The sequence below is a fragment of the Nicotiana sylvestris genome, chromosome 3 (genome assembly GCF_000393655.2).
Source record: "Nicotiana sylvestris chromosome 3, ASM39365v2, whole genome shotgun sequence".
In the NCBI taxonomy this organism is placed as follows: Eukaryota; Viridiplantae; Streptophyta; class Magnoliopsida; order Solanales; family Solanaceae; genus Nicotiana; species Nicotiana sylvestris.
Window position 1 is genome coordinate 159969152 of NC_091059.1, and position 26543 is coordinate 159995694.

The following is a 26543-nucleotide window of genomic DNA, read 5'->3' on the forward strand; positions in this document are numbered from 1 at the left end:
GAAGTGGTGAAGAAGGAGGTCATTAAGTAGTTGGATGCGAGAATCATTTTCCCTATCTATGATATCAACTGGGTTAGCCCGGTGCAATGTGTTCCTAAGAAGGGTGGTATGACGGTGGTAAAAAATGATAACAATGAGCCGGTCTCTACAAGAACCGTCACCGACTGGAGAATTTGTATGGACTATAGGAAATTGAATCTGGCCACCCGGAAAGACCACTTCCCACTTCCCTTTATTGATCAGATGCTTGACAGACTGGCAGGGAGGTCCCATTTCTATTTTCTGGATGGGTACTCAGGGTACAACCAAATCTCCATTGCACCAGAGGATAGAGAGAAGACTTCATTCACATGTCCATATGGGATTTATGCCTTCCGGAGGATGCCTTTTGGCCTATGCAATGCACCCACCATATTCCAAAGGTGCATGATGGCCATATTTACCGATATAGTTGAAGACATAATGGAGGTGTTCATGGATGATTTCTCACTGGTAGGAAACTCATTCGATGAGTGCCTTACAAACCTGACTCGAGTGTTGAAAAGATGTATTGAGACTAACCTTGTACTTAACTGGGAAAAGTGCCATTTCATGGTAAAAGAGGGTATAGTCTTAGGACATCGGGTATCAAGCAAGGGAATTGAGGTGGATCGTGCTAAAGTTGATGTGATAGCAAAGCTACCACCCCCACATTAGTTAAGGCAATCAGGAGCTTCCTCGGGCATGCCGGTTTTTATCGGAGATTCATCAAGGACTTCTCAAAAAATGCCAACCCTCTCAGTAAATTGTTAGAATCTTTCATGTTTTTTGATAATTGCAAGATATAATTCGAGGAGTTGAAAAAGAGGCTAGTCACAACACCCTTCATTGTTGCCCTTGACTGGGAGCAACCATTCGAAATCATGTATGACGTTGGTGACTATGCAGTGGGGGCAGTGCTAGGACAGTGGAAAGAAAGGATAATGCACCCAATTTACTACGCCAGTAGAACGTTGACTGGAGCCCAGCTGAACTACACTGTGACTGAAAAGGAGATGATGGCTGTGGTTTTCGCATTCGACAAGTTCAGATCATACCTGATTGGCTCTAAGGTAATTATATATACTGATCATGTTGCTCTCAGGTACTTGATTGAAAAGAATGAGTCCAAACTGCTCTTGATTCGTTGTGTGCTGTTACTGCAAGAGTTCGACCTTGAGATTCATGACCGTAAGGGCACGGAATACCAGGTCGCTGATCATCTATCGCGACTTGAAGGAGCTGAAAATTTAGTTGAGGCAGAGGATATTCTGGAAACCTTTCTAGATGAGCAGCTACTCGTCACAAGCCTAGAGGAAGTGTCATGGTATGCAGACTTTGCAAATTACCTGGCAAGTGGTATAATTCCCTATGACCTTTCCTCTATGCAAAAGAAAACGTTTTACCGTGACTTCCGCATGTATTACTGGGATGAACCTTATCTATTTAGAATTTGTGTTGACAATATGATCCAGAGATGTGTCCCCGATATAGGACAATCTTCTGTTTTATAGGCATGTCACGCATCGGCATATGGCGTACATTTTGGAGGAGTCAGGACGACAACAAAAGTTCTAGAAGCTAGGTTTTACTGGCCAACAGTGTTTAAGGATGCACATCAATGGATGAAGGGCTGCGATGAATGTCAGCGAACCGAGAACATTTCCTGTCACCATGAGATGCCCATGAACCCAATTTAAGAGGTTGAAGTGTTTAATGTATGGGGGATAGACTTCATGGGCCCCTTTGCCAGCTCCTTTGGTAATAAGTACATACTTGTTGTGCTTATGTGTCCAAATGGGTGGAAGCTGCAGCACTCCCCACCAATGATGCAAGACTGGTGGTGGGGTTTTTGAATAAGAATATATTCATCCGCTTCGGGACCCCGAGTGCTATTATCAGTGATGGAGGCACTCACTTCTGCAATCGAGCCTTCAAGAAATTGCTAGCAAAGTATGATGTGTGCCACAAGGTGGCAACCCCATATCATCCTCAGACCAGTGGACAGGTCGAAGTGTCGAATAGAGAAATAAAGAGTGTGTTGACCAAGACGGTGAACGCCACAAGAACTGATTGGGCGAAAAAGCTAGATGATGCACTCTGGGCCTATAGAACCACTTTCAAAACACCAATTGGTATGTCACCATACAAGTTGGTTTTCGGGAAGGCCTGTCATTTGCCAGTGGAACTAGAACATACAGCTTGGTGGGCAATGAAACAGCTAAATCTGGACATTGAGGCTGCGATAACTAATAGAGTCACAGAATTGCATGAGCTAGACGACTTCTGATTTCTTACTTTTTAGAGCACGAGGCTATACAAGGAGAGAATAAAGAGGTTGCACGACAAGAACATTGTTGAGCGAAATTTCAATCTCGGAGACATGGTGTTGCTTTATAACTCACGACTAAGGCTATTTATAGGTAAACTCAAGTCACGATGGTCTAGACCATTTCAGGTGGTCGAAGTGCTCTCTTCAGGTGCCATAGAGATTGCCTTAGAAAAAGATTTCCATATATTTAGAGTCAATGGACAAAGATTGAAACCATATGTGGGCATGGATGAACCCAAGAAAATGTCAATGATCCATCTTACTGAACCTCAGAGGTCGAGCGAGCCTTAAATATGCTCATCTGCGTCGTTCCGCGACGTTAAATTAGGCGTTGCATGGGAGGCAACCCATTGACTTATTGTAATTATCGTGCCACGACATTAACTAAAGCACTGGTTGGGAGGCAACCCAATGCGTAATGACTTTAGTATAGTAGCATTTGTTATTTTGATTTTGGTAAGTACTAACCAGTGCAAAAGAGTTTGGGCGAGCGATAAGTCTATCTGACACTGAAGGAAAAGGTAGAAAAATGGAAATATTTTGAGGCCCAGGAGAGCGCTTGCGCTAGTGGCCACACAAAAGGCCAAGTATTCTGCCTCACCTTCTGCCCAGGAGCGCGGTCGCGCGATGGCCGCGCATATGGCCAAGTACACTGTTTAACTAGCGCAGCCGCGTTACGACCACGCTAGTGTCGTTTCGCCTAACTTAACATTTTTTTAATTTTATTTTCTTATTTTGTATGTTAATTGTTTTAGTTTGTTTATCCCCCCTACGCTAACTATTTCCCTCTTCTCTAAATTTCTCTCTTCTCCTATCAAAACCCAATGCCTAAGAACCCCAACCCTAATTCCCATCTTCTCTTAATTTCCTTCTTCTCCAAATTCCCCTCTTCTCTATTCCTAAATAATCCCAGCCCTAATTTCCTAAAGTTCAAGCTAATCCTCCCTCCACTACTCTTCTTCACTTCTCACAATCTTCTCTCACTACAGATAAGGTTTTCTTTTTTTTTCTTCCAATTTTTGTAGATTTTCGTTTGACTTCTTAATTATGTAGTAGTTTTCTTCTCTTTTCTTAGAAGTAATTTGTAGTGGATGTGTAGTGCTTATGGGTGGTGATGTTTGTGGAGTTGTATCTCTTAACTTAGTTGGGTGAATTTGGGAAAATTATGGTAGTAATCGGGTTACAACATGTTTAATTGGGGGTTCCGGTGAATGATGCGGACAAAGTGTTTGTTTAAATACCTCAATGAGTGTCAATGGTAGTTGTGACAAATTGTGCGGGTGAAGTCTGAGTAACCGCAATTGAGTCACACCTTTTGTGATGTGCTAATGCTATTCTTCTTGTAGGTACTATGGCACCCTCCAGGAAACGCCAAGCCACCGGTGCTTCATCCAGTGGGCAAGCTGGATCTTCCAGGGCACGCGGGGTCAGCTCCTACTCATCCTTTTGATAGTAACAGGTTCGTCTCCGCCAAGGCTCAACATCGTTTTGCTGATAAGGCCTCCAAGAAACTAATACCGGAGAGGGGCATAGATATAGGGTCGCTCCAACTAGGCTGTCCCAACTCGTATAATGAGTTGGTCAGGCGTGGGCTACAAATCTTCTTTGAAGAACTAGATGAGGGGAATGTAATGGTTGTATGTGAATTCTATGCCAATGTTAAAGAACACGTGGATGGTGTAGTAACAGTGCGCAAGAAGGCTGTGGATGCCTCTATTGAGGCTATTCGGAGGATATACCAGCTACCCGCACCGGTGGAGGAATTGGACGACTATTATGAACTGTATGGCAAAAAATACACTCAGTGGGAAAGATTCTTTGAAACTATATGTGTACCCGGCAAGGAGATTGTGTGGATGAAATATGGGAAGAAGTTCCATTCAGCGGCACTCACCTTAGAAGGGAAGTGCTAGCTGTATGTCATCAAGAACCGCCTGCTCCCGTCCTCCAACACCACGGATGTGAATGCTCCTCGAGCTGCTTTAATTTGGTGCTTTATAAATGGTCACAACTTTGGCCAAGCTTATGCACGAGGAGATGTTTACACGATGTCTAGTGAAGAGGTATGGTTTATTTTTCCCCTCACTAGTCACTAGGCTTTGCAGGGCAGCTCGGGTGCCAGAAAATTTGAATGTGGATGGAATAGTGTCGAGAGAAGGAAAGTTTTGAGCTGACAAGGTGACTACTGGGAAGGAGCCGGTGGCACCTAGTGGTGATGATAGTGATTACTCAGATGCATCTGAGGACGGCGAGGATGAGCAGGAGGAAGCGGAAGCCGATCCGCCCGCCCATGCGCCAGTTGCAGAAGCTGTAGGACCATCTGGAGTTGGTCAAGTTGCCCGATTAACAGCTTTAGAGCGGGAGGGGGTAGGGTTGCGTACCTCGATCGATGAATTAATTACACGTATTGATGCGGTGGCCTCCCAGCAGGTTAAATCTAAGAAGAAAATATTGAGCTAGCTGCGAGCTCTGGGTCGTGCATGTCATCTAGACCCGGGGACGATCTCCGATCAAGATTGATCCATGAGGGAAGTTCCTTTACCTCACTATTCTTTATTTTGTATGCCATGATAACATGTCTTCTTTTCAAGTGTGGGGTGGGGGATACTTCAGTGTATGTGTATATATGTAAGAACTTGATTGTTTTATTTTTTCTTTGTTTTTGTAGTTTTGAGTAGCAGTCGCATTAGGTAAGTCAACTTATCCCGACGACTGATCTCTTTCGATGAGGTTCTTGAGGGTCTAAGTCGATGAGAAAATCTCAAAAACAAAAACCAGAAATATGTTGGACTTTTCCTGATAACAGATCTTTTAGACAGTTTTCTTGAGGGAAGTAAGTCTAAAGAAAATAACATTTTTAGGTAATGTAGTAACTCCCTCTTGGTTTTTCTTTGGGCCGCGGTTCTTTTCCAAGGGTTTTTCTTGAACCGGGTGTAGTTAGTTTTTGTTTATTTTGTTTCTAGTTTTTAGTTTGTACTTATGGGCGATGAGCTGAAATAGGAAGAGAAGCCCTCGGTGTTGATACACCTGAACACAGTAGACACTAGAGTGTGACATTTAGTCTTAGTGGTTAATTCTTGTTAGAGTGCCTTAAATTGTATGTTTGTAACTGACTTGAGTACTCAAACGAGAGTGTCTTGATAAGCCAATCTGGAGTGAGTCATGTGCCATGTGTGTATGAGTTGTATTGTATTCTATGCTCTGTATTTGATGCCTAGAACTTGCCATGTGTGTTTGCAAAGCGAAATAGTAGTTTTATTCAGTCTTAGAAGTGATATAGACATTTCTTTGTTAAGCCAGATATTGAAGTAGACCCACCTAAATGTGATACATCGTAGTTAACTTCATTGAGCCTATAAGACTGTTTCTTTGGCAACCACATTACAAACCATACCCAATTATTTGAACGACCCATTGTTAGAACCCCTTTACCTCCCAAGAGCACTTGAATGGTTATGAAATATACAAAAGTTAAAGTGTGGGGGTGGTGGTTTGGTTTTTGAGTGAAACCAATGAAATAGAGAAAAAGATGCAGTATTTTGAAAAATAAAAGAATAAGAGACACTTTAAAAAAAGGAAAAAAAAGGAGAAAAGAAAATAAGTAAATGTAGTCCTTGATAAGTGATGACTTGATACAATTGCACCTAATGGAGTTTGGGATATTATAAATAGAAGTGTGGTGGAATGTCTAGTCTGACATAAGTATGGTTCTGAATGCGAAGGTTATTGTATTAAAAGTACTTAGGGAGGTTAGTCACTATATCCAAATATATCCTACCCGTCCCTTAGCCTACATTACAACCAAATAAAGTCCTAATTGATCTTAGACTGAAAGGGCTCGATTAGTAGAGTAGTACACTAAGGGCAACCCTATGGTGCATCTGTGTGGTATATGAATTTTCTTTCTGAGAGTGAGCGAATTTTCTCTATCTAAGTTCCTAATTGTTCTTAATATTATTATTTGTGGAACTACTCTCTTGTGTGATGTGAGGGCATTTGATTCATGAAGGAAAGGTAAGTCTTGACCTCTGTATAGAGTAATTTGAGTAAGTATGAATATTGCACGACATGCGAGAGTCGACTCTTGAGGCAAATATGTTAACACTACTAGATGTAACTTTGGTGATTTGTTCTTGGTGTGATACGTTAGGGAAAAGCTCAGTGAAGGAACCTTTATAGAGTATGGTGGATTGCTCGGGGACTAGAAATAATTTAAGTGTGGGGTATTGATAATAGGCTAGATTCATGTAGTTTGGCGACTATTTATGCCCCAACTTGACTATGCTTCACCGTTCTAGGAAGTTTAAATGACGATAAAATAGCTCTAATTGTGAATTTCATGTTCTGCAGGAGCGAGTTTTGCTTATGAGGACTTAGGACAGTGTTTGGAGCTAAATTAAAGCAAGGGAAGCCTCTCGGAGCTGAGTACGTGTGAAAGAAGAAAGAAAAAAGAGAGAAAATGCCGATTCACTCTAGCGCGGGCCAACCGCGGCCTTAGCGCGACCGCGCTAGAGCGGGAAAATGGGACAGTATACTATGCGATATGCGCGGCCACTTGCGCGGTTTGAGCACGGCCGCGCTAGTCAATCTGGAGCACAGGAAGTGCATGGGTAACTTGAAAGTTTGGGGGTAATTCCACTTAATCTATAAGAGGTTCAGCTCTCCCAAAAAGACATTATCAAGGTTTTAATAGCTTTGTTGAAGTCAAGAAGAGGCAAGAGGCAAGGAGGATAATTCGACATCGAGTTATACCGTTCTTCCTTTTGTATTTATTATTCATGATGAATTTTGCTATTGTTATTATGAACACGATTATGAGTAGCTAATTATTTAGTCTACGGTTTTGATGGAACCTATTGAGGGATGAACTTCTTGTTGTGTTAATATAGTTTGCCCAGTTTAATCTCTATTTGTTCAACTACGTTCTTGTTGTAGTTAATTGATAGGATCCTCAATTAGTTGTGCCTATTTAATATGTATTACTCGGTAGAGAGTGCATATTTAGGTAGTTGTTGAACAACACCACTCCCAAAGTATATGATGAATCAATAACCAAGGGTTTAAAGGTGGTATTAGGGATAACGAAACCTTGGGTGCGATCTAAGTGAGCTTTAAGAAAAGCCAACTAGTGTAACTCGGGAGAGTACGTTTAGTAAATTGTCGTAATTACTCGGGAGAGATTTACGGTAGTAAGAGTGCTCATGACTGATAGAGACGATTAGGCAAATCTATGCGAAACATAACAGGAATGGATTCCATCAATAGGGGAAATCACAACCTTAGATCTTTCTCTTATTTGTTTACAACTCAGTCATAGTTAGCTTTTAGTTTACTTAATTTTATTAAGTTATAGTCAGTAGAATTATCACCAAGTGTTATTCAAAATATCTGGAAAGTTGATTACAGAGAATTCAGTGAGTCTGATAAAAGTAATTGATAGGTTAATTCCCCGTGGGATTCGACTCTAGGCTAAATACTCGGATTATATTTGCAACGATCACTTGTCCTTTTTATAAGGCATAGTTCGGCGTGATCAGTGCCCCAACATCAGGATCTACAAAGCCAACCATATCATCTCACAACTACACCATGGCTAACTACTACAACCACAAAGTTAAGGATAGAAATTTAATTGATCAAGTTTCCTAGCTAATCTTGCATGCATTGTTCCTCTACAACATATCTCTTGGATAATCTGTTTCATAATATGCTTCGAATCCATTATTATTGTCTTAATTTAGGGAATTCTTTGCTTGGAAAATGGCGTAACTCAACGGAACAAAGTTCAAATTGTCTTTCCATCTAAATAAGACTCCTTCAAGTTGTGTGTTACCTATTTTAAGCCATAATCTTCTCTCTCTTTGTCGTAATTACCTATCTTAAGAAAAGAATAACGTATGGTACAACAGTGTATAAATTAAAAACAAATTGAATAAAAAATTTGATATATCTACAATAACATACATACTAAAATAAATTTCATTCAACTAAGTATACAGTATACAACTTATTTACAACTTATCTACAACTTCTATACATCTTACACAGTTAAATACAACTACAACATCATACAACTTAAATATAATTTTCGTATAAATTTTATACAATATATATTTTGTGTATTGTGTGGTCTTCGGCTTCTTATTCGAATTTCAATTTGAAAATCCAACCAAATCAAATCTAATCTTCACCAAATACCCTCAAAATCGAGATATAAACTCCATAAAATGTTCTCAAACGTTTACAATGACACCCAATCCAAACAAAAAATAGTTTTTGAAAATTCGAATTCAAATTTATATCTTCAATTTTTTTTTATGGTTGTCAATAATGGAGAGTCAAATACCTTTAAAATATATTGATTGGCAATTTTAATTCAAACAATCCAGCCAAATAATTTGTGACTATTGTAGTATAGGTTGGTAAAAATCGCTTAAAAAATTAACTAAAATAGCCACTTGCCCGAAAAGAGTAATCGGCACGTATATAATATAGAAATTACATAGTTATAATGTTGCAGCCTTCAAGTTCAAGGGCAGAAGACAACCCTGTAATTAGTAGCAGAAGGACAGGTAGACAAACTGGTTGGCTCATCCAGTGGATAGCTATAAGCATCTGGGCATCTTTCCTTGAAAAATTTCGAGAAATCAGTAGGCCCACATGATCCAGGCCCATTTGTGCAACAATATTCATTGGTTTTGAACACAGTACATGGGTCGTTACAGCCTCCAGGAATCCTTAGTTCATTCGGACACTGTCCTATGATGTCGGCAGTGCAGCTGATTCTAACAGAACAATTACCAGATGTTGGACTAAATTCCATAGGAACATTGAAACCGTCTACAAGAGATATGTCCAAGAAATCAAGATTGTTACTATTATCTAAGTTGAATTCAGCCAAAGTGGCTGGGACTGTGCCAAAAGCTTGACATTCGAGGACTCCATTGCAATCGCCGGTTTGACATTGACCACGGCCAGATGCGTCAAAATTGCAATTGGTTCGACCCCAGATACGATTTCCATTTTGACCGCTTTTAGGTTGGAGTGACCATTTTCCACCATAGTCGAGACGTCGGCCGCCACCAGGAATTGCTGCTGCCCATACGGTAAAAGGGCAGTTGTTTCGGATGTCGATCGTTGTAACTGCTTGTGTTGAGAAAAGCTGATAAGCCACAACAGAGAGGAATGTGAAGAAGCTGATCATCTTTACTTTGGGAGGGTTATGAAAAACAAAGATGGAGAGGGATTTTTAATGGAGGAATAGTCAATGGAGCTCATTGGTCAATAAATGGTGCTAAACTTGTCCTAGGGAGGAAGACTAGGAGCCCGTTTGTTTTGACCTACAAAAGTAACTTTTAAGTATTGGAGTTGGTTTTATAAATAAGCAGTCATGTGTTTAGATAAAAGTATTGGAGCTGAAAAAAACTGTTGAAATATTTAGTAAACAAGTGTTGGTAAACACTTTTTTAATTAAAATAACTGAAATATCTTTAAAGTTGTTAACACTATAAAGAAGCTTATTACTATAATATTTTATTTTAAACTTATTAATATAAATATGAAATAATTAATATTTGAACTGATCACCTAAAATAAGACTCAATCTGAATTGTATGATTATTGATATAAAAAAAATAGTATGAAATGAAAAGAAAACATTTGGGAAATATTTTAGATAATCCCAGCTAGATGAGTGGCGGTGGACAAAAAAAATGAAGTAAAAACTCAAAATATGAATCAAATCAAGTGTTACCAACTAGAAATAAAAAGAGCAAATGAAGAAATTCAAGGGAGGAAGTCGAAGGAATAGAGAACGGGAAAGAATAGAGTTAAATTGGGATTTTGTTGTGAAGGACATTTTTGAAATAATAAATATTATTAGGGATAAGAGGGTAAAATACTTGGTCAAAGATAGTTGGCTTTTAAGCTAAAATAAAAAAGTTGGGATCAGCCAACTTATGGCTTTTGGCTTTTTTAAGCCAATTTTAACCTTTTTAAAGTTGTTTTCTTTTTTGCCAAACACTCTCAATATCTAAAAATGGCTTAAAAGCTGGTCAAATCAGCTTTTAAGCCAATCCAAACAGGCTTTAGACTTTTTGACTTCAGTACCGGAAAATTTTTAATTACCAAAATAATCAGATTTACAACTGTTAATTGAAAAATAGTCACAGTTTCAAAAGTAGTCAAAATTTAGATATTTTTTCATGTAAAGATAAAATCTTAATAAAAACACCCTTAAACATCCAAAAAGTTCCAGCAATTATGTTGAAGTTCGAATTTTTTATATATGAAATTCCAGCATAATGTGTTGGAATTTCATAATGTGCTGAGATCCAACATAATATGCCGCAAGTTTATACGTAAGAACTCCATAATCTAGACGCTTCCCATGATTCACCATGGTCAGAAATGGTGATGATGGCAAATATTCCCTCGTCCGATGTCGAGCCTAGGCTCTGATATCAACTGTTACGCAACGCCTTCCTGATGTTCTTTGGAAGGGCAACGTAAGGCTAGGCAACCGATGTCAGTGCGGTTGTTGTCCGCCAATGAGGTCCCCTCCGCACGCTAGACTAGATTGTCAGTGCCGTGCGGGAAAACCAATGTCATGAGCAATTGCGGAAGCTGAGAGAGAATTGGGTTTTGAATGATGATGATGATTTTATTGATGAATGAAAATGTTGATTACAACGATGCGGTGTCGATGGGGAGAGACACCAGAAAATGCTTGCTTGAAATGTTTGATTGTTTGGTCCCCCTTAATAATGCTTAAAAAAAATAAACCAACATTACATGACTAGCCCTAATAAAGCTGTAGAAGCACACTGAAATGAAAATGATGAAAACTAGCCTATGATTACAATGAAAAGGACTTAGATTATTACAAGGTAAAACTAAGTCCGATGACAGCAACTTTGTCTTGAGGGTCAGGGTCTGCGCGCGCGTTGCTGTGGGCGCGCACGACACTTGATGTGCTGGCCTGAGGCTGGGCGCTGGTGCTTGGAATCAGGGTCTGTGCACGAGGCGCTGTTGGAATGGGCCTGCAGCTGGGCGCTGGTGAGGCATCAGGATCTGCGCGCGCGACATTGTCAGGGCGCGCGGCGCTATTGTCATTGGCCAGCCCTTGGGCGCTGGCGATAGACATCGATGGGGCGACAGAGGCGCATGCACGCTTGTCACTTGGCGCAGCCAAGACCAAGGGGCCGACCATGACGCTAGGCATTGTGAGGCTTGCTAGGCCGCCATGCGGCGCGGCCAAGGGGTCATGGGGCGTGTCTGGAAAGCAGCCCATGACATTCTCCCCCACCTGAGTTGGCACCGTCCTCGGAGCCTTATGATGATGATGATGATGATGATGTTTCTGATGGTGGTTGGATGGGAGGACTGCGCCCCTCTGTTCTATGAGCTTGTTGTTGTGGCGACACAAAGATTTCATGCGGCTGACATGGAAGACTGGATGGATCTTCCACCAGGATGGAGTTTTTACCTGGTATGTGGACTTCCCAATGCGTTTTTCAATGGGCAGGGGCCCGATGTATTTTTGTTGCAGGCGAGGGTCATGGGTCCTTTCTGCAAACAAGTACCGCTTTGGGATGCATAGCATTACTTTGTCCCCTGGTTGATGTTGGGCAAAGCAAAGCTTTTGTTCAGTGAACCTTTTTGCCTGCTCTTGGGCTTTGACGAGATAGCTCCGCACTATCCCCATGTTGCGCTCCCATTCGCTCGAGAAGTTGGCAGCTCGAGGAGATTTCGGCATGGTTGATGCATTCACCATTTGCGGGAGAAGTGGTTGCTGTCCGGTAACAATTTCAAAAGGGCTTTTGTTTGTATGATGGCTCTTTTGAGAATTGAAACACAGTTGAGCAGCATCCAGGAGCTTTACCCAATGCTTCTGTGATCCGGTTGCGAAGTTGCGGAGATATTCCTCCAGCATGTCATCGAACCGGTTTGTCTGGCCATCAGATGGTGGATGGATGTCTGAGTTGTGACTCAATGTTGACCCAAAGCACCTGAAGAGATGGGTCCAAAAGTTGCTAGTGAAGCGTGAGTCGCGCCTACTAACAATGTCTTTGGGCAGGCCCCAATGTTTGACAATGTGCGGGAAGAAGAGCCGAGCTGTATCTTCTGCTGATGCGTTTTGCGGGGCTGCTATGAAAGTTGCATAGTTTGAAAATTGATCTATGACAACCATGATGGATGCAAGATTACCAACTTGGGGCAATCCCATGATGAATCTGAGGGAAACACTTTCCCATGGTCTCTGAGGGACATGTAATGGCTACGAGGATCCCGTCTGTGATAAGTGATCCGACTTGTCCTTGTGGCATGGCTGACAAGTCTTCACACGATGAGGAGCGTCACCAGTCTTTTGAGGCTGATGACATGATGGCTGATTGTTGCTGCGAAGGGTAGCCGGAACCAGGGGTTCATGTCTGTTGACTACCTTCTCCAACTGCATGGCCGAGATGTTTTCAGCGGCCATCTTTATGGGAAAGCATGGTATGGTGCAGGGCTTGGCCCCGTTTTCTCCCATCATCAGGAGCATGTTGGCATATGGTACCGGTATGGTGTTGGTTTGCCTCATGAACTCCAAACCCACTATGATGTCGAAGTCATCTATGATTGCGATGCGCAGGTCGATGCTTCCTTTGTATGGGCCAAGTTTCACTGGGACATTTGTAGCTGTTCCACCCAATGTCTGAGGTGGTGAGTTGATAGCCTTGACGCGGCCTTTGCTCTTTTGTACAACAAGACCTAGGCGCTCTACTTGTGTTGATGACAAGTAGTTGTGGGTGGCACCCGTGTCTATCAAGGCGTGAAGGGGCTTGCCGTTCACTTTCAATTCGACGAACATTAGGGTCCTCGCTTGCTTAGGAGGTCCTTCGTCCATCTTTTCTTTCCCTTTCCTGGTGATCGGGACTGATGTTTTCTTAGGAGGACATGCACTGGTCCCCGCTAAGGCATGAGGGATAGAGCCAACAATTGCATTGAAGGCGCCTACCTGGTTGTCTTCTGATGTGTCTGATGCATCTGTCTCATCCTCGACAGTCTGATGAGCATTGACCTTGATGTTTGGGCATTCATTGTTCCAATGTGCCCCGCCGCAATGACGGCATTCTGAGGGAGGCTTTCTCCCCTGATTGTTGTTGATGGATGCAGCACTGTTGCTGTTGGAGGGAGGAGTCTTAGTTTTGGATGCACTCCGATCTCCCCCACTTTTGCTTGGGCCACCATTGCTGGGATGGTGCCCGTTGGATCCCCCTCGGACAGACGGCTGGGGCCTGTCGTTCTGAGTTCCCAAATGATAATCGCCAAGGCATTCTGCAGCTTGAATGGCCTTGGGCAGGGTGTCTACCCGTTGTCGTTGTAGTTCCATACGGGCATGAGGTTTCAAACCTTCTATGAATGCGAAGAGTTTGTCTTTGTCCCCCATGTCGCGTATGTTTAGCATGAGTGCGGAGAATTCGCGCACGTACTCCCTCACTGATCTGGTGTGGCGGAGGTCCCGTAGCTTTCTCCTTGCATTGTATTCCACATTTTCGGGAAAGAACTGCAGGCGTATGGCTACCTTCAATTCGTCCCATGTCTGAAGAGTATCTTCACCGGCCTTGATGGCTTCGTGTTTGACCCGCCACCAAAGTTTGGCATCGCCCTGAAGATACATGGCAGCAGTCGCTACCTTTTTGGATTCCTCCAAATGGCCCACGGCATCGAAGTATTGTTCGATGTCGAAGATGAAGTTTTCCACTTCTTTAGCATCCCGGGATCCGTCGTATGGCTTTGGCTCCGGTATCTTAAGCTTTTGTGGAATGGGGGTGAGGTTTGCTGCACCCCTGATGTGATGGTCGCCTTCTCGAAGTAGGCTCTGTAAGGCAGCATTGACAACGTTGAGCTTGTCAGTCAAGTCGTTTATGGTTTGCTGCATGGCAGTTAGTCTGTCTGCCTCATGTTGCTGATGGGCTAAATCGTCGGCACGCTCCTGTTGGAGGTCCTCAAATTTGCCATGAATATTGGCAGTTTCAATGGCTGCCGTTTGTCGGTCCTCGTCGGAGTCACGACTGATGTTTGCAATGTCATTTTCGGCCTGCCGCATTCGGCGGTCCAGGTCGTCCAACCTTTGCACTAGGTTGTTGCTTTGATCAGGCACCGTTTCTACGATGGGTCGTAATCGGTCAACCGTCTCTTCTAGGGATGCTAGACGCTCCCCATGATTCACCATGGTCAGAAATGGTGATGATGGCAAATGTTCCCTCGTCCGATGTCGAGCCTAGGCTCTGATACCAACTGTTACGCAACGCCTTCCTGATGATCTTTGGAAGGGCAACGTAAGGCTAAGCAACCGATGTCAGTGCGGTTGCTGTCCGCCAATGAGGTCCTCGCCGCACGCTAGACTAGATTGTCAGTGCCGTGCGGGAAAACCAATGTCGTGGGCAATTGCGGAAGCTTGAGAGAGAATTGGGTTTTGAATGATGATGATGATTTTATTGATGAATGAAAATGCTGATTACAAAGATGCGGTGTCGAGGGGGAGAGACACCAAAAAATGCTTGCTTGAAATGTTTGATTGTTTGGTCCCCCTTAATAATGCTTAAAAAAATAAACCAACATTACATGACTAGCCCTAATAAAGCTGTAGAAGCACACTGAAATGAAAATGATGAAAACTAGCCTATGATTACAATGAAAAGGACTTAGATTATTACAAGGTAAAACTAAGTCCGATGGCAGCAACTTTGTCTTGCGGGTCAGGGTCTGCGCGCGCGTTGCTGTGGGCTCGCACGACACTTGATGTGCTGGCCTGAGGCTGGGCGCTGGTGCTTGGAATCAGGGTCTGTGCGCGAGGCGCTGTTGGAATGGGTCTGCAGCTGGGCGCTGGCGAGGCATCAGGATCTGTGCGCGCGACATTGTCAGGGCGCGCGACGCTGTTGTCATTGGCCAGCCCTTGGGCGCTGGCGAAAGGCATCGATGGGGCGACAGAGGCGCATGCGCGCTTGTCACTTGGCGCAGCCAAGACCACGGGGCCGACCATGACGCTAGGCATTGTGAGGCTTGCTAGGCCGCCATGGGGCGCGGCCAAGGGGTCATGGAGTGTGTCTGGAAAGCAGCCCATGACAGTTTATACGTAAGAACTCCATAATCAAGCATATTATGTTGGAACTTTCTGTGTTTCTGTAAAATAGTGAGTATTTTTCAGTTACTTTGCAAATGCTGGCTATTTTTTAATTATCAGTCCAAAAATTGGCTAGCCCGTGTATTTTACTAAGAAACAGATGTAGCGGGTTTGCTACCGGTTCAGTCGACATTTATTTACATTTATGCATGTATAATTATAATAAATTCAAGGAATATAAATTTTGATCTTATACTTTCAAAAGTGCAATAAGTTTAATTAAACAATCTTAAAAATCAACAGTATAAAGTTTATATACTAGATCCATTTCTAATTAGTGGCAGGCATGGTGCTTTAATAGAGATGATAAATCAAGGTGGAAACAGAGGAGTAGTATTTAGCGGCAAACACTTACAACCTACATCAACCGTTTTACGGCCCCTTGATAATCATGAAAAATTAAAGATAATTCTCTTTCTCCACTTCTTTGGACATGCCCTAACAATAGTAATTACATAAAAGATTTTGAGAAAACTATCCTTTGTAGCCCCTCAAAATTTTAATAACTCATGTTTTTTCTCATTTATACGAAATGGTCCTTCGGCCCAAACATATTATATTTAATAGCCCAAAATGTCTATTTTATATATTTTTTGTATAGTGACAGTTTATTTTATATATTATTTGTATAGTGACAGTCTATTTTATATATTTTTTGTATAGTGACAGTCTATTTTATATATATTTTGTATAATAATAGTCTATTTAGTATATTTTTTGTATAGTTTGTCCATTTTGTATATTTTTTGTATAGTGACAATCTAATATATATAAATTGTATAGTGATAGTCTATTTTGTATATTTTTATTAGCGATTATAAATATTTTTAACCGAGCGGCCAAATATATTAAAAGCCATAAGCGGTGGTTCCAAATTTCCATTGGTATATTATCCCAATTCAGATAAGTTAAACATGCACTTGTTACTTTGCAATAAACTCCCTCTTGTCGAAAAAGCTCTCAATAATGTGAAAACCTTCCTCGCCTGCTCCTATAGAACACAACTTTCTTTACTTCAATCTCTTCAATAATCTACACACATCATGTCTGACTCTCAGCAACAACTACAACAGTTTAATCAAATTTCAGACCCTCCGGATATAGGATCTATGCAAATCGATGATACAAGTATGCATACACAACCATCTACTTTCCTACGAACTCTACTAATAGATAAATACCTTCTGTCATCTCTAACCAACCAAATACCTTCCTTAAACACTCTAGATCTAGCAGATGAAGTACTCCAAACACTACTGATGATGATACTTTTATACCAATTATATCCATTGATAAATCACGTTTATATGAGCCATGGAAATACTCTATCATAGTTAAGCTTTTTGGCAAAAGGATTACACACCAAAGCATGCATGACAAACTGATGACTCTATGGAAACCAACAGAGGTCCTCCCTCTCATTGATTTGGGTTCTGACTTTTTTCTCATTAAGTTCCAAAGAGAAGAAAATATGCTTAAAGCTTTACATGGAGGTCCGTGGTTTTTCCTTAGCCATTTCCTCTACACAACTCACATACTCAGCTCTATGGGTACGGCTACCGGAATTGCCTACAGAGTTTTACGACTTGGAAATACTAAGTAGGATTGGTTCAAAACTAGGGCGACTACTAAAGATAGATATATGTACCTCATCTACTACACGGAAAAGGTATGCTCGTATATGTATTGAAGTGTCTTTGGAAAAGCCTTTAAAAACTCATCTTTATATAAGGAACCATAGACAGTCTCTTCTTTATGAAGGGCTGAATCTTCTATGTACCTCTTGTGGAATATTTGAGCACTCTACTACTAGTTGCCCTGAAGTTGTTCGTGTATCAAATGAGCAAAATCAGAGAAATAAACGGGTAGAATCTAATAGCTCTCATGATACTATCCTTTCTAAGGAAAATGAATGGAAAACAGTGATCTTCACTAAGAAAAATATACACCCACCCAAACAACTTAACTTTGGCAAGGGGTAGGCAACTACAATGGCGGCAACACCAGCATCACAACCACTACCAGGTCAGTCCTTTAACCGTACTCCAACTGTACTGGGCCGGGTCACTTCCACAAGGTCAGTTAAGCTACAAGAGTCCATTATAGAATTTAAAAACAAATTCCAAATGTTTTCGAATGCTGGGCTTTCAGATTTTCAATCAGACCACTTTTTCAAAGGCCCAATAACAAAAAATATAGGTACTGAACCATTATTAACCCAACAACTTGTTAAAGCCCACTTCCACACTCCTGATAAGCTGCCGACCTTATTGCCCAATCCTTTTCCTAATAACCCTAAGCCTATATTATCTAAATCACAATCTCCATCTCTAGTTGATTACAACACGTTTTCTCAGGACTACATGACATCTCTTCAGCCCTTGCCATGTAACCATCTACTTACATCCTCAACCCAAGTAACCTCAAACAACTCAGAAGGACCCCTTCATATTCTAGACACGTTGGATCCAACTCAGAACAAAGGAGTAACAGCCATGCATGCTACAGTAAAATCACTTACTTCTGATCCTAGGCTTCCTCAAAACCCATGTAAATAGCATGATGAGTTCCCATGTGAACATCATCATGAAGAACCCACTACCTTATTTCCTTTGCTTCCTAATATTTACCCTCCCTCAATTCAAACACCCAAATCTAATACGGTTCTAACTGCTAAACCAAAGCAATTACCAAATTCTATTCTCAATTTAGAGACCAACCTTCATAGGCATGAGCCAGAGTCAGTTTCTGAGGGCAAATATACAAACCAACAATCAGTTTTTTCATCTTCCTCGTCTCACTATGGTAGGTCCTAAACTGCCTCAGAGTCCATCACCTCTAATATACACATCTCAGGTCATGACTACAGACCTTCATCTCCAATCTTGGTTGGAAATGGGACTGTAGGGATATGCTCTAATATTCACTCTACAACTCAACAACCAAGAGATGGTGTTGCTAATAGAAAATCCGACTCATTTAGTAGAAATAGTGACAGAAGGAATGAGGCTGGGAATGAAAGCTTACAATCATATTCAATGGTACACGACCCAGGCTCCTCTTCCAATGGAACACCAGGCTTCAAGCTTAACTCATCAGCCATGGCCATATCAAATGGCCCAGATGAGTCCGACTTGGGACCAAACAGTCAGTCTACTACCCTTTTACCCACCTCATTATATGGGTCAGGTTTATGCACCTTGGTTCTAGCCACTGGACTCTTTCAATCCACTCTCCCCATATTCAAGCCCACTGAGTCCTCTAGAGAGTCTCACCACACCAAACAGTCCAGTACAATCACCTCCTCCATCTCCACAAGAATTAGATAGATATACAAGAGAGGAACTGATATCAATTCTTGCAGAGATGAGGGAGACACGAACAAAATTTTGGTGGTTAAAAGGGATCCAATTTTACAACCTCAAAGAACAGTTCGAAAAAAAATTATTCTAAAGTGTCCACGAAAATGGTAACATGCAGTCTCAATTTTCGTCAAACTATCAATCCAGAGGTTGGGAAATATGCCATGGTGATCATTCCGACACTTCTTCAACTTCCACTGAGCCTGGATTCGACGACATCTTCAGTTATCCATCCAATGACTCAGGCTCCTATGACCCAGCCCAGAAACCCTAATTCATACATGAATTTCTTTGTCTGGAACTGTAGGGGCTCTCATAATCCAGAATTTAGGAGGCACTTTAGGTCTCTACTAGATAATCATAGACCCACTCTTGCTATCTTACTTGAAACCTACATTCAAGATCATATAAGCTTGCGTGAGGACTTTAATTTTGGAAATATGGCACAAGCTTATGCAAATGGTCTCATAGATGGTTTAGTGGTGCTGTGGAATGCTGATCATATTAATGTCACAAAAATGAGAATCTTTGATCAGGAAATACACTGCATGGTCCAGGTTAGTCCCACAAAACCTCCTTGGATATTGTCTGCCATATATGCTAGTCGACATTACCAATTACGTGATATTCTTTGGAATAACTTAATTAACTTGCATGATAATACTGTTATGCCTTGGGTAATAGGGGGAGACTTTAATGAAATACTGGAATCAAGGGAAAAGTTTGGAGGTCTCCCTATGAATAATAATAGAGCTGATAAATTTGCTAACTTCATGCATTACTGTAGCCTTATTGATTTAGGTTATCAAGTTAGTCGTTTTACATGGACTAATAAACAAGGGAATGGTCGCACGATATTAGAAAGCCTCGATCATTTTTAGCTAATTATGATTGGTTAAACTTATATTCAAATACAACTATAATGCACCTTCCTCGTACTCACTCTGATCATTATCCATTATTATTTAACTTAGAACCTTCTCAACCTATACAAAATAGGATATTTAGATTTGAGACGATGTGGGCATCTCACCCACAATTTCAACAACTTGTTCATACAACTTGGTCGAATAATATGCCCTTACTAGCTACTACTGATAACTTTAAGATAGTGGTCACACGTTGGAATCAAAATACTTTTGGTAATATTTTCCAACAAAAAAGAAAGATTTTTGCTAGATTTGTAGGGTTACAATTCTCCTTCCATTATCCTACTAGTATTTTCTTACAAAATTTGGAAACACAATTGACATTGGAATATAGTCACATTCTTCGTATAGAAGAGGAATTTTGGCAATTAAAATCACGTATAAATTGGTTAAATGAAGGGGATGCGAATACTAAGTTCTATCATCTCTCCACACTCCACAAACGTTGTAGAAATAGAATTAATGCTTTACAAGATAATTTAGGTAACTGGGTATCTACCACTAATGAAATACATGATTTAATTAATAATTATTTCAATGACCTCTTTCAAACTGATCAATTAATCTCGAAAAAATGATAGTGAATACATACAATTGCGAGATCTCTTCTGATAATATTCTTAGTCTTGATGCACCTCTTCATCAAAATGAGATTCTATCTGCATTAAACAGTTTTAAGGCCTACAAAGCCCCAGGACCAGATGGATTACACCAATTTTTCTACCAAAAATACTAGACGGATGTAGGTGATAAAGTTAATTCATTTTGTCATGATATTTTTTGCTAAAAAATTATACCTCCTGAACTTAATAAAACCCTTATATGCCTTGTCCCCAAGGTAAAGCATCCTACAAAAATTAATCAATTTAGATCGATTAGCCTTTGTAATACTGTTTATAAGCTTATTATTAAGATAATAGTTAATAGACTTAAGCCAGTCATTAGTAAAATTATAGGACCTACACAAACTAGTTTCCAACAAGGTAAAAGAGCTTGTGATAATGTTATAATAGTACAAGAATCATTAAATTCCCTTGCTAAAATGAAAGGCAAATATCCTTCAATGTTATTAAAACTTGATTTAGAAAAAGCGTTTGATAGATTAGAATGGTCTTTTATAAGACATGCTTTGGTTTATTTTAACATACCTCCCTCTATAATTTTCTTAATCATGTCTTGTGTTACAACCACTTCAATCTCCATATTAATTAACGGCTCAAAACCCCAGTACTTAACACCTACAAGAGGTTTGTCAAGGCGATCCAATGTCACCCTACTTGTTTGTTATGTGCATGGAATTATTTTAACGAAGCATTTTCCTATCAGTTGACTATTTAAAATGGCAACCAATTCGACTGTCTAACAAAGGTCTACTTCTATCTCACCTCTTTTTCACAGATGATATTATCTTGTTCTCTAAGATAACTGCCAAATGCTATCATGCAATCATTGATGTTTTAAATAATTTTTCCAAATATTCTGGGCAAAAAAATAATTTTGAAAAGTCAATACTTTTCTTCTCTAAAAATTGTAGCTCCTATGATAAAGATTTTATTATTACTTCTTTTAACATTAAAGAAGGAACTTCTTTTGGTAAATACTTGGGATTTCCTATGTTCCAAGCAAAACCCAAAAATGCAGATTTCCAGTTCCTCCTTGATAATTTCAAAATAAACTAGCAGGATAGAAATCTAGGTTTCTGACATTAGCAGGAAGAGCCACCTTAATAAAATCTACTCTAAACCAGTTACCAAATCATATCATGCAGTACATCCACATTCCGGCCAACATTTTTAATAAAATGGATCTGTATTAACGGAATTTTTTATGGGGTACTACTTTAGAATAAAGAAGTGACACCTTGTTAGATGGAATGAAATTACCTGACCAAAGGAAGTAGGAGGTTTAGGAATTCAAAAACTACGTCAAAAGAACCATGCTTTACTAGCAAGTCTAGCTTGGAGGTTATTTAAGACACCACAAGCTATGTGCACTAACATCCTTCTAACCAAATATCTTAATGCATCTCCTAATAATATTCACTCATAAATTTGGTCTAATGTTATTAATAGCTGGCATCAATGTCAACTAGGTATAAAATGGGATATAGGAAAAGGCACTCATATTAAGGTTTGAGAAGACCCATGGGTTGGGCGTGGCACAACAATCAAATCAAAAATTCATGGCCCGTTACCGTTAGACCAGTAGAATATTACTATCTCCTCTTTAATTAATAATAAGGGATGGGATTGGAATAAAGCCTTTTGAGTTGCCCATTAACATTACTCAAGTAATTCAAGCTACTTATATATCCAAGTATAGTAATAAGGTTGACAACATATTCTGAGGTTTAACTCCTACAGGTCAGTTCACAACTAGATCTATGTATAGTATCTTAGAAGCACAATATGATGTATCTATTAATAGTTCTACAAAATACGAATGGATATGGACACTTCCTGTGCAACCCAAAATCAAAGGGCTCGTTTGGCTTCTTCACAAAAGACGACTACTTACCAAGGACTACCTTAGACATATTAATTTAATTCAAGATGTTACTTGTCAATTCTACCATCAAGAGGATGAAACTATTAGGAACTTATTCCTTGATTGCACAAACGCTAAAATATTTTGGCAGGATTTGGGTATTCTTAAGTTCATTAATCAAAAATTGCACTACACAAACTCTTTTAACTGGGTACATGATCTCATAACTTGTAAGGATTTTCATTTTCCTTACCAAATAAATCCAGCTACATACTTGCCTCTAAGATTATGGAATATTTGGTTAGCACGTAATAATAACTGTTACAAACATACTTTGTCCACAGCTTCTGCTAAATTAACAACTCAGCAGGCAGCAAAATTTACATACCTAGTAGCTAAGAAGCATGTAAGTGTTAAAAAGAGACAACAAAATCTAAAATGGATACCTCCTAAAGAACATTACTATAAACTAAATATTGATGGAGCACATACAGCAAACAAGGTTGGTATTGGTGGACTAATACGAAATTTAAAAGCTGAATGGATATTGGAATTTGCAGCAGCAGTCCCAACAGACTCATCAACTTCAGCTGAATTAGGTGCTTTGTTGCAGGGGCTACAATTAGCTTACTCACACAACCTTGTTCCACTGGAGGTGGAAGTGGATTCACAAGACATTATAACACTTCTCTATTCTAACAATGTCTCATTTGATAATTTAACTACTGACTGCAGGTACTTCCTGGACAGGTTAGGTAAGCCGGTAGTACTGCATGCGTACAGAGAACAGAATAGGGTTGCAGATAAACTAGCAAAGGCAGACTGCAATTTTGACCTTCACTCAGTAGGCGTATTTTGGAAGACAACCCAGACTTTGCATGATCAATTTTTGAGCAAGAAAGGAGTGCAGTGTAAGGACATGTTTTGGAACACTTTAGGCCTCACTCTGATAACTATAATAATGTAAATAGGTAATGTAATAGTGATGCAATTGTTAGTAGTATTAATATCGGTTTGTATAATACTTTGGCACCCACTACTAGTGCATCAACATATAATAGAATGTAATATAGGCATTCGCCCTCTGTACGCAATACTTAATATTAATATATGTTTATCTTTTAAATAAAAAAAACTGCACTTGTTCACTTTTGGTTTTGGGCCAACCTAAAATTTAGTGGTCTAGGAAACCTATAATAATGGATGTAAAAATATTTTTTCATTATTATGATGCACGATGTCTCTATTATGGATTTAAGTGACTGTATTTTTTTACACCATATTAGTGTATCTAGGATTGGCAAACTGGCGGGTCGGGTTGGATGCGGTTCGGGTCGAAAATGGATGATGAAAAAACGAATAAATTATCCTACCCGGCTCATATTTATACGGATAAAAAATGAATTAACTGGCAGATAATATGGATAGAAATTTTTATATTCCTATGTCATATAGTAAACTATATTACCCTCCATGCTTAACTTTTAATATAATTACCTTCTATATACCTAATTACCATTTATGTACCATTTTAGGATTTTAATGGTATTAATTAGTCTCTTAATTTTACTCAACCGTATATTCCCACTCCCCTAAGTTTCTCTCTCCAAATCCCTACGATTTCCTTTTCAATCACCCACAATTTCCTCTTCTAAAACCAGCGAAAATTTGTAACTCCTCCACCATTGACAACCATTAAAAAGCTTTGAAGCTTTGAATTCGAATTTGGGTTTTCAAAAGACATTGTTTGTTTGGATTTGATGTTGTTGCAACGAATTGAGAATTCTCTCTACGTCTCTCTCTATTTCTTAATCCCAAATTTCAGTAATATAAGAGGAAAGGAAAAGAGAGCAGCAAATCCACCATTGACAACCATTAAAAAACTTTGAAGCTTTGAATTCAAATTTGGTTTTTTCAAAAATCATTATTTGTTTGGATTGGATGTTGTTGTAAATAATTGGGAATATGGTTTGGAATTTATATCTCAATTTTGAGGGGTTTTGGTGAAGATTAGACTTGATTTTGGCTGAATTTCATATTGAAACTCGAAGAAGAAAAAGAAGAAGAAGAAGAAGAAGACATGGCATACGTTATATTGCAGAAATTGTAGAAAAATTGTAGACTATTGTTTATTTATTTTTGAGCTTTGTGCTTTTGTGTTAAAAGTTTTGATGTGAGCTTGTTATTCCACTTCGTCTGTTTTAGAGCTAACTTGTGCAGCTGAGAAGATGTTTTTTAAGTTATATATATATTGTTATACCTTTAAATTCAAGAAGGTATGGTTGTATTGTATTTAAAGAGGCGTGAATTTGTAGAATAGGTTGAATGTGAGGAATGAGTCAAATAAGACTCACAATGGCTTATTTTCTACATTTATTCTACAATAAAACTACATATCATTTGAAAAATTAATATGAAAATACAGAATTTCAATGTTTCCACAAATTATCTACAAATTTCTACAAACTGTTCATAATAGAATTTATCTTTATTTTCATGCATGTTCATCTGGAACACTAAAGTTACTTGATATGCCAACATCTCCCGTTATAGAGGAATACAATTTATCTATAATTTTCTACAACTTTCACACATTATTTCCACCCAATTAAATACAACTACAATAACATAAAACTTACATACAAATTTTATACAAAATTTATACAATATGTCTTTTGTATATTTTGTATCTGATTTCTACATAGTAAAAATAATTTTCATACAACTAATTATATATTATACAAATTATCTACAATTTTCGCACATTATTCCTACTAAGTTATATAACTACAATATAATACCACTTAAATATAATTTTTATACAATGTTGTTTAATTTTCATACAATAAGTAAATGAATAAAAGAAAAATAAATAAACAACAGTCTACAATTTTTCTATAATTTCTGCAATATAATGTATGTCATGTCTTCTTCTTCTTCTTCTTCTTCTTCTTCGAGTTTCAATCTGAAATTAAGCCAAAATCAAGTCTAATCTTCACCAAAACCCCTCAAAATTGAGATATAAACTCCAAACCATATTCCCAATTATTTTCAACACCACCCAATCTAAACAATTAATGATTTTTGAAAATCCAAATTTGAATTCAAAGCTTCAAAGCTTTTTAATGGCTGTCAATGATGGAATTATTGCTCTCTTTTCCTATGCTTTGTATTACTGAAATTTGGGATTGAGAAATAGAGAGAGACGTAGAGAAAATTCTCAATTCTTTGGAACAACATCCAATCCAAACAAACAAATGTCTTTTGAAAACCCAAATTTGAATTCAAAGTTTTTTAATGGTTGTCAATGGTGGAGGGGTTATAGATTTTCGCTGGTTTTAGAAGAGAAAATCGTGAGTGATTGAAGAGGAAATCGTGGGATGTGGTTTGATACGTGCGTGAGGTGGTTGTAAAATATCTGGAAGAATATTTAATTCCCCAATATTAGCGCCCCTAAATAAGGAAGCCTACAACTACAATGATTCCTTATTTAATGAATTGTCTATATTTTGTAGAAATACTATTAGCATGGCGGGTAATATGCAAACTATGAACATATTTGGTAATATAGTTTCATATATGGTATAGGAACGAAAATCTCTCATATGAGTAAACCCATATTATCCATGACTTCTTGCATATGAGCACTTTTGGGAGAATTCTTAGTCTCCCTAACTTGAGGAACCCTCAATTTGAGGCTTTACAAATGTAAAAGATAGACTCATTGATTATCCATTGCTTACCCATTTTCTAAATGGATAATATGGTTTTTATCCATATTTGACCCGTTTTTAAAAAGTTCATTATCCAACCCATTTTCTAGTGGATAATATGGATGGTTAACTATTTTCTTTTAACTATTTTGCCATCCTTAAATGTATCTTAGCCGGTTATAGCAAGTTAGTAACAGTCTTTATTAAGTAATCAATTCATGTCATGAGATTTAGTTGTAATTACACTATATTTTTTACTGCATGTGCATATAAATTAAAGTCCTCTAATATTACAAGAGGGATCCACTTATATTCAAGACTAGTAAACTTGTTCGCGCTTCGCGCGATTATTAAAACTTTGTTTAAGTACGCTATATATAAAAAAAAAGAGTAAAAATGACAAATATATAAAATAAGATATACATATTTTTTTTAAATATATAAGAGAAAGATTGAAGTGATATTGTCCGTTTTGGGCCTAATAAGATAAGATAAGATAAAATATACGTATGATTTATTTTAAAAGCGAAT

General features: G+C 39.0%; 2 protein-coding genes across 2 annotated transcripts; one reads left to right on the forward strand and one right to left on the reverse strand.

Annotated features, from left to right (window-relative positions):
• The first annotated feature begins 902 nt into the window (after positions 1-902).
• Positions 903-2308, forward strand: LOC138888249 (uncharacterized). Its single transcript, XM_070170077.1, has 2 exons — positions 903-1377; positions 1827-2308. The coding sequence occupies exons 1-2, from the start codon at positions 903-905 to the stop codon at positions 2306-2308; spliced, it is 957 nt and encodes a 318-aa protein (XP_070026178.1).
• A 6256-nt stretch (positions 2309-8564) lies between these two features.
• On the reverse strand, positions 8565-9681 carry LOC104249394 (thaumatin-like protein 1). The gene has a single exon (XM_009805816.2). It carries the CDS (start codon positions 9552-9554, stop codon positions 8880-8882), a length of 675 nt encoding a protein of 224 aa, XP_009804118.2. The 5' UTR covers positions 9555-9681; the 3' UTR covers positions 8565-8879.
• Positions 9682-26543: the final 16862 nt, after the last annotated feature.

What these genes read in the sequence shown, in the direction of transcription:
- LOC138888249 (XM_070170077.1), top strand. Translation starts at nt 903, where the DNA reads ATGTATGACGTTGGTGACTATGCAGTGGGGGCAGTGCTAGGACAGTGG. An exon ending in TGCAAATTACCTGGCAAGTG is followed by an intron (nt 1,378 to 1,826) that starts GTATAATTCCCT and finishes AATGGGTGGAAG; the next exon opens with CTGCAGCACTCCCCACCAAT.
- LOC104249394 (XM_009805816.2), bottom strand. Translation starts at nt 9,554, where the DNA reads ATGATCAGCTTCTTCACATTCCTCTCTGTTGTGGCTTATCAGCTTTTC.